General features: G+C 30.9%; 1 protein-coding gene across 1 annotated transcript; it reads right to left on the bottom strand.

Moving 5' to 3' along the window:
• Positions 1 to 802: 802 nt before the first annotated feature.
• On the bottom strand, positions 803 to 3413 carry LOC112685673 (regucalcin-like). The gene is made up of 6 exons (XM_025557610.1): positions 3188 to 3413; positions 2918 to 3074; positions 2179 to 2388; positions 1842 to 2063; positions 1241 to 1353; positions 803 to 1152 (listed from the first exon to the last, which is right to left on the bottom strand). Exons 1-6 carry the CDS (start codon positions 3278 to 3280, stop codon positions 907 to 909), a joined length of 1041 nt encoding a protein of 346 aa, XP_025413395.1. The 5' UTR covers positions 3281 to 3413; the 3' UTR covers positions 803 to 906.
• Positions 3414 to 9583: the final 6170 nt, after the last annotated feature.

The following is a 9583-nucleotide window of genomic DNA, read 5'->3' as shown; positions in this document are numbered from 1 at the left end:
TGTACTTGCATCATCTGTCGATTTTCAGAATAAATGTGAAGACTAAAATTTAGTAATATAAATAAATATATTATCTTAATGCATACAATCCGTCGCTTTGTTCAGCATCTAAAGTTATTAACAAATAACTAACAACGCAGTTGGTATTTCATGAGATCTGTTCTCAGTGTATATATATACTAAGTTTAGACGACCTGTCAAATTCGATTATTTATACATTTCAATTTTTTATGAGAAAACTTTAGATTAAAAGTAATACACAATGATAATACAATTTGTTTTAACGATTAAATGTCATGTTTATTAGTTAAAAAATAAAAATTTCCCAGAGACGGGATTCCTAAAACAAGATTACCGTTTATAAAATGAAAGAATGGAAAAAAATAATAATAATTTTCATGAAAATCGCAGAACATAAAGGAAAAGTTTTTACCTATTTTTTTTTTACATTTTCTTTGTGTTCGACCAAATTTAATTACTAAAAAGATTACTGCCACAGTCATATACTTTACGGTAACATTTTAATACATTTTGTAATAACGGATTTACATTCAAAAGGAATTAGTCAACGTTATTTACAAGCTTTCGTCTGGTGAAGTATTATTTTTATACCATGTGTAAATATATACTCTTATATGTCTGGAGTTTGTTAAAAACAATAAGCACACTTTTCATTACATTACTATTATTTTATCAACCATAAATTGTGTTGTATTCAATACTACAATGATATATATATATATATATATATATATATATAAGCTATACCTAATACATTATAAACATAAATAAACAGCTGTGCTTAAAGATAAATATTTTATATTTACGCCGAACAATATTATAGCGACACCGTGATGTACAGCGCGGTGTTTTTTAATTCATTTATTTTTTCATAATTTCTCATAACTATATATGCCAAGATTTGGTTTTGACTGGTACGCCGGCGAAACCTTTCGATCCCGTGTTGGTCACTCGGAAAACCGACCCAGAGTATGGTCGTTTAGATTTTTGCACTTCGGTCAGGTGGTAACCGGCTGTGGTCGCATATAGTTCATTTAATTTTAACCCGCCGAACGCGACAGAAGTGACCTGATATGCAGGCAATTGCACAGTTTCCAATAGCCGGCCGATTTTGGGATCGATTTTCAAAATCTGTTTGGAATAGACAAAACGAAATACAAATATTTAAAAAAGTAAAATGGTAAAAGAATAAAAGAAAAAAAACGTTCGAAAAACTTACGTAATTACTGTTGAAACAAGCTACCCAAAGGTTTCCATCGGTGTCAATGGTCATGCCGTCCGGATCGCCGGGGACTTTTTTTGCAGTCATATTGAAAATCACTCTGTTGTTAGCTGCAGCAATAATAACATAATAATTGATTATAATAATAAATACAACATCGTGTTATCGTTTACAGAATCCGGAAAAAAAGTGCGTTAAATAATTTCCTATTTTAATTATTTTTCGATATTAGATGGGAAAAATTTATTTGCAATAATTATTATTATTATTATTTGTCTTGTATGTTGAGGGATTTCAGCATATGAAGTCATTATAATAACTGAACAATTAAGTAATTAATAAGGCTTAATTGCATATTTAAGTGTAAGTCGTATAGGACCACCCGACAGATAAATATTCAAATTTGTCAAACTGTCGGAGTACTTTGGCCGGAGAAATGGTTAACCGCTCCGAGTGGACAATCAATCATTTCCTTTATTAATATAATTTTTAATAGTATTTAAAGAATCCGTAGAATAATTAGAGTAATATGAGAAAATTATTAGCCACTCATCAAATATTACGATCAGATTTCCATTTTTGGCGATCATATACTTACTGAGATTTCCCGAAACGATGTCAAAATCGTACGCCTCGACTGCAAACTTGTAGGTGTCCACGTAGTAAAACTTTTTCTTATCCAAACTCCACGCCATCCCATTGGATATGCTGACATTCGACAAACGTTTGATGACGGTGCCGTCCAGTTCCACTGAGTACAGACTACCCCGACGTTTGTGATAATGACCCGGGCTTTCTTTAATCTCCGGTCCCATGGACCCTTTGGAAAACCGACAAGTATTATAAAGCATATAATTAACTTTCTCACCCCTTTCCCTGGTCCCTCGATCTACTCAGGTATAAAGTATGATTCTTGCCCATTTCAGTGTACTTACCTACCCACAGCCGACCGGTAGCGTCAGCTTTACCGTCGTTCAGACGATTGCCCGGCGTCTCGTCGACTAACTTCACGTGCTTGGGTCGGCTAGTTTTGTTCGAACGTCCATCCCACTCAATGATGCCTATCGAAGGGCCCAAACCGACCACAAAATTATTGTTTTTTCCTTCTGCCGGTATGATAAGACTCACGTCACCTTCGTAGTCATCTACAATAAAAAATTGAATAAAAAAAATATTTAGAAAAAAAACGCTTTGTATATTGATTTATCGATTTAAAACTACAATTTTTCGCAAATGGAATCTAACACGTATAGATGAAGTATTGGTTTTGAATAACTTAAAACTTTTTTAAGCTCCTTCCAGACAAAAAACAATATATTAGGAAACATTGATTTGATTGTCAAACCACGAAACCTTAATTTTTATTGACCGCATGACCACCAATGGTTACGTATATCAAGTTCTTTACTAAACTATCCACTGATTTAGTACAATATCATAATTTGTGGTCAATATTTTTAGCTATATATTGTAAATATTCTAAATTCATCACTGTTTACGATTTTATTCGTGCGTGTTTGTACATTACTATTTTCTTGTTATGTATCACTGTTCACTGTATCACTTCTTATAAAACTGCAGACATTTCTTGCAAATAGCCGCGTTCGTGTTGTTGCGTTTAAAACTGAAAGTTTGGTGTATATCAATAAACATTTACAAATAGGTACAACATACCGATCGTGGCGATAAAATAACCATTCGTTTCCGGATGGTATCTGTTGACTCTGGCCCGATGAAGATCGACGAAATATAAGCTTTGCGTCAACGGGTCCCAGTGCGGACCTTCTCCGAGTTCCAAAACTGGCGATACGTGTTCCGCGGTGGTGCCCACCTGAGTAGAGAAAATTCAAAAACAAGCCAATTGTTTTACGCAGTAAACGGGTTTGAACACGGTGCTAATGAAAAGTACACAACGTACGACCGGTATAACAAAAATAAACTCACCTCGACGGTTTTAGAGCATGTCGGTATGATGAGGTAGCAACACCAGATTTGCGTGAAAAACGATAGAAAACCGGTACTGTTTGATGCGGACATTTTCCTGTTTCGCGAGAACTGTCACTACGGAGGAAAACAATAGTGTAATGTATTATAATATACAATAAGCGAAACCGTTGCGTTTATATAAGATAGTTTTCCGAGGGTCGAGACGAAAAAACGGTAGTGGGGCATAAAATAATATAATAATACGTCATTCACGGCTATCACCTTCTTAGAAGGATAACGGTCGGGCTCCAGCATCGGTGTATTCTGTGTGTCACAAACACACACACACACACACGCGCGCGCGCGCATGCATACATACTCATTATAGTATCAGGGAAGATGGAGGGGGATTATACTGCATTCGACGAAAAATGATCATCGTTTCCAATACGTACCTTTACATAATTGAAAACAGAATTTGTACTCAAACGTTAGAAATTAATTATTTTACTAGTAATTAATAATATAATATAAAAAAAAACCATTGATCATGAACCGAAAATAAAGTGATTTTTTAAAAACAAATTGATTATTGTAACTTTTTTGATTATTTTTATTATTATTAATTTTATATTTTTTAATAATCTTTACTGCGTGCAGATTTTAATAATTTAATGATACATAATATAGCGAATCGTACTATCGGGTGGTGGTGTTTGTCTAAATTTTAAATTTTAAAAATAAACGTTTCGTTTGTCTTTTGTAACAATGCATTTTTGTACTGTTTCCGATTGTTTGAACTTAGTATATATTAATATTATATACTATATAATATTATATACGTGGAAACAACGTCCCTGCATCATGATGAGCTGATATTAATATCGTAAACGCATGGGTTACGGTATAGATTTTTACAAGATTTCACTGACCATTTCATAACAAGTTAAGACGGTTCCATGTCAAATGTTATTATATTATATTATATTATGTCATTTTTTAAATTAAATTAAATCGTCATCTAAAAAATAATTTTTTATTATATATTATAAAAAAAAATAAAATTATAACAAATGACGTTTATGATCAATAACTTTTATAACATACGAATTTATAACAACTGATTTTATGTCACTCGACATTATGACACTTGACTTTCGAACACTTAACCTACATTCAGCACAATCTGTGCGCGTGCCAATGTCCTGACTTCTAAACGTATATTAGACAACAAACCATAATTCCATGTTTAATTTACAATAAGCTCTCGATAATTTAATAACCTATATTCTAAAGCAAATTTTTAGTATGGCTCCCTGTATTCCGACTATCGAGAATTTGCTGCAAAAAGAACTTGTCGACTTGTATAATGTTATGCTCACGTGTAAAAACATAAATAAATTACTCAAGTATTATCTGAACTTGTAAAAAAAGTATTTATTATCTGGTACATATTTTTGGTTTTTGGCTAGTACGAATCTATATTAAATACTTCATGGTATTAAATTACTTTGAAATTATTTTTTAATTCTATGAATACAGTTCAATATCTTAGTATTTACAATCGTGACAACATATAGGTACCGGGTGGACGGAAGGAAACAACGGGGATGCATAAGGTTATAGAAATCTACAACGAAATGATAATACTACCAATATTTTCCAATATATGACCTCAAAGTAATCGACCGGCGATGGTGGCGGCAATTATTGTACAGATACGACGTCCGTGAAGTTGGCCCCCCCACTTTGTCCTATTGAATTCAAACCTTCACCAATATTTTGGAACTAATTTGGAACTATTTGGAACCAACTTTTTATAATTTGGAACTTCACCCTTTTCTCGAAATAAGAGATTTTCGGTTGGGGGGGCCAACTTCAAACAGCCCCCCCACTTTGTCCTATCGACTTCAAACCTTTACCAATATTTTGGAACTAATTTGGAACTATTTGGAACCAAGTTTTCAGAATTTGGAACTTCACCCTTTTCCCGTAAAAAAGATTTTAGGTTGGAGGGGAATAACTTCTCGCTGCTCCCCTCACTTTGTCCTATCGACTTCAAACCTTCACCAATATTTTGAATCTTATTTGAAATTAATTAGAATCTAGTTTTCCGAAACATCTATAGTTAATATAGGCTACAGATTTAAAAAAAAATAGTAATAACAAATTAAAATTGTGAGATTTGAAATTAGTTAATGCTTAAAAAAGGAAAATTAGTTATCTAAAAGAAAACAAATCTAAAAATTGCAAAGTTGAAATTTCAAAATTATATTTCTTAGTACATACCTAAAATATTGTTTTTAGAAATCTGTTTTTCAATTTGGTAAAAAAATTAATTTGCATTACTAGTATCTATAAATGTTATATAATACCATAGAACATTTTAAAATATATCTTTATGATTAGCAGACAATTTTATTTTACCATTGAAATATAATATTTAAACTCCGGACCATATGTGCTCTTTGTATATTGCTATGCTCATAGGAGGGAGATTTCGGAGTATCTAAAATTAACATTTTGAAACTAGGAAGCATAATTTTTGTAGTTGTCAAATTTTGCTATCCATGTAAATATTTACAACATATAAATAACTATTAGCAACTTAAAAAAGTTATATCCTTCACCCAGGCATTATCAATTCAATGAGAACAATTTTTTAGTTCTTCGTAGCTTTATATGGCATTAAACTTTAACATTACTATTTTAAACTGCCAATATAATTAGAAATTTACGAAAAGTGTATTAAAATTAACTAAATATCTATGAACGTATAAAAATATAACAGTAAATATACTTTAATATTTTCGAACACAAACTACATTGTTTAAGATAAAATTAATATAAATCATATTATTATTGGTTTTCCTTATCTTGTCATATAATTTGATGCTATTTTGAACACAATACATTCAGGCTATTATTATTGGACAAGTCCATGAAGTGTTACTTTTATGAATTTATATTTAAATGGTTCAATATACATATAGTCTTTTACGGATAATATATTTTCAATACCGAGTTATTTTTATAACTATTACAATTTGTAAGATAGTCCATTCATTTGCAGAACGCTGGTGTAGTAAGATAGACGTTATTTATTTTATTTTAACTACACTTAAGACCTGGGTATAACACATAATTTTTTAAAATGAGCAAAATAAAGGTTAGTATTTATTGTAGTCAAAGTAATGAAATTGTAAACACTAAGTTGTTCTAAATATTAAAATAATTAAGAGGCGGTTTTTGCTAAGAAAACTTTTTTTTTTTTTAAATTATATCAATTTTAATGTTTTTCAATTTTTTTAGTCTATTTTTTTTTTTTGGAAAATTGTTATTTACTTGTGTCATTATATAGAGTGTCCCTAAACTCAGCGGCATAATATCAAAGCGGGATACATAGAAGATAATCTATTTATATTTTGTTTTCTTTTACAAAATAGAATTTTTGTGTTAAATTGTAATTTGTACAGTCTATACATCTATGTCCGGTCCCGTTTTGAAAATGTTAACAAAGGGCGAACTCGAACCGAACCGATTGCTAATTTTTTTTTTTTAGACCGTATTAGACTAAAAATTTAAACCTAAAATCTTTTTTACGGGAAAAGGGTGAAGTTCCAAATTCTGAAAACTTAGTTCCAAATAGTTCTAAATTAGTTCCAAAATATTGGTAAAGGTTTGAAGTTGATAGGACAAAGTGGGGAGGGGGCTGCGTGAAGTTATTCCCCTCCAACCTAAAATTTTTTTTTACGGGAAAAGGGTGAAGTTCCAAATTATGAAAACTTGGTTCCAAATAGTTTCAAATTAGTTCCAAAATATTGGTGAAGGTTTGAATTCGATAAGACAAAGTGGGGGGGCCAACTTCACGGACGTACAGATACGAGTATATATACCTGCAATACGACTGTCGTTCTTGAACTGATCGAAAAAACGTACCCGATCTACTATGGCTATGGATGAACTTATTAACTATGCTGCATATTGTTATAGTATAACACATTTAGACTGCAAACGTCGTACCAATAAACATACAAAGATATTTTACATGCGTAAATAGCGTAAACAAAACGATGATAAAACGTTTTACACTAGGTCCCCGTACAAACAATAATCGATTGTTTTACACCGACCAACTGAAACATAGTAGGTACATAATTATATTTAATCCGTGTATGTGCCCAATGTAAATAAACGCGATCGCCGTCCTTTGTATACTATACGTTTTAACATCAATTGAAAACCATAGTTCGCCAACCCGTTGATCTTTATATGAATATAGGTCGATCGTAATAATTATGAATTATACAACTATAAATTACTTACGTATCTAATGATCTTTTTTTTTTACTGTAATACAATTTAATAGTATTTTACAATTATTTTTATTTTATTTTTTATTTTTTTATATACGTATACATTTATGCAATGGTTTTCAACCGTTTTAGCCGGTGGTGCTCTTTGTTGGACCGAATTTATCTATGATACCCTTCTACGAATACCACGAATAGCATGATACAAATTGAGAGTAGGTCTCATTAATAACCGATTTAAAAAATTGTATTGAACGAATAATATGATAGTAAAATAATTTAAGTTAAAAATTAAAAAAAAAATAATTACAAGATAATATTGTAAGACAAACTGATTTCAAAGTAAAAAAATTAATTTTTAAAAACTAACTAATGAAATTTTTTCAGCTGCTTATTTTTGAAAATGTTGACAATGTCTGGTTAAATTTGTGAAAACTGTATGAGGTCAGTTTCTATATTAAGAGGGTTTCGGTATTAGGTTTTAGTAGCCGTACAGGCTGAAAACCTTGCTTCACATCAATAAGTTGTTGCAAATTTTAGGAGTATTGTTACAACTTTTTGATTAAAATCTTGAAAACTTGTATTCTTCAAACTTGGAGGAAATGTTTTGATTCTCATATAAGCCGTAGTGCCTCTGAAGCTGACTTAAACTACCAAAACTAAATAATCAGCAAACATCATACACCATGGTACCTCGCACTGTATGTCTTTTGTAACTTCATCCACAAAAAACAAATAAGGGATTAGAGTAGACCCCTGATGTACACCAACTCCTTCGTTAAGATCTTTTCTCATTAATGCTCACTTTAAAACTTCTCTTGACACTCTGTCATACGCCTTTTCTAAATCTATAAGCACCATGCCTAATTTTTTCTTCTTTTCCCTAAACTTCTGTGCTAGTCATCTAATACAAAATAATGGCTCCATTTTCGATTTTCCTGGCATAAAACTAAACTGCTTTTCCGATATTGATGTCTCACTTCTTATTCTCTTTTCTATAGTCTTTTCCCAAATCTTCTTACTATGACTTATCAGCTTTATTTCTTTATGTTGCCCACATTCCTATATGTCCTTTTGCCTTTAAATATTGGTACGATAAAACTCTTTCTCTAATCTTTGGCATTTTTTCCTTTTGGATACTTCTAGTTCAGTAATCTCCCAAAATATTATTTCCATATTTTTTAACATTTCCATCATATGTTAATGCCTTCTCACCATCATTTTTTTATGCACCAAACATTTTGAAAGTCCCTGGATTGTTTTTCTCTAATCTTAGCCAATATATACATTTCTTTTCCTTTTTCAATGTTCCTAGTCTCTTATACAATCCATCATACCTATTAAGCTTCGCTATGCTTACCGCACTCTTCACTATTTTACATACATTTTTATACTCTATCCCATCTCTCTTCCTGCTTTTCTGCCATAGCATAAATTGCTTTTTCTTATTTGCTACTATTCTCTGAATCTCCTCATCCCACCATCACGTTTTATTGTTTTCTGGCATACTAATCTTGGTTTCACCAACAATCTCTTTACTATATTCTTAACATAAGTTGCCATTCTTTTCATTTATATTTCTCTCAATATTCCACGCGTTTTTTTTTTACTTTCTAAACATACGTTTACAAAAATTATTTGCACATTTTTCGCGTAAAAGGAATTTAATAATTTGAGTGTTGGCATTACAATGCTTTTTTGAAATGTTCAAAATATATAGTTTTCCGGTGTAATATTTCGTGACACATTTTGATGTGACACAAAAAATTTTATTTGTATTTTTATACAAGTGATTTTATTTTTGATTCTCATTAGTCATTGATCACTAATTAGTGATAAAAAGTTTAAAAATAGCTCAAAAATATTTCAAATATTATTATGTTTATTTGAAATTTATAATCAGAATTTGACAGAATACAATCAATTTGATAGTAAATCATATAATTTCTAAATTCCATTTCAGATTCAGTACTGTCAAAAGTTACAACGATAATTTTTTTTTTTGTTTTCGTTTTATTCGTCTTGTATTATCTGAGAAATTTAGTATTATTTGCATTTCTTTAGCTACCTCCATGTTGCGTTTCGAATAAAATTTAAGGCG

This window comes from Sipha flava, unplaced genomic scaffold (genome assembly GCF_003268045.1).
Source record: "Sipha flava isolate LNK unplaced genomic scaffold, YSA_version1 286_pilon_pilon, whole genome shotgun sequence".
In the NCBI taxonomy this organism is placed as follows: domain Eukaryota; kingdom Metazoa; phylum Arthropoda; class Insecta; order Hemiptera; family Aphididae; genus Sipha; species Sipha flava.
This window is presented reverse-complemented; position numbering and strand designations above follow the sequence as displayed.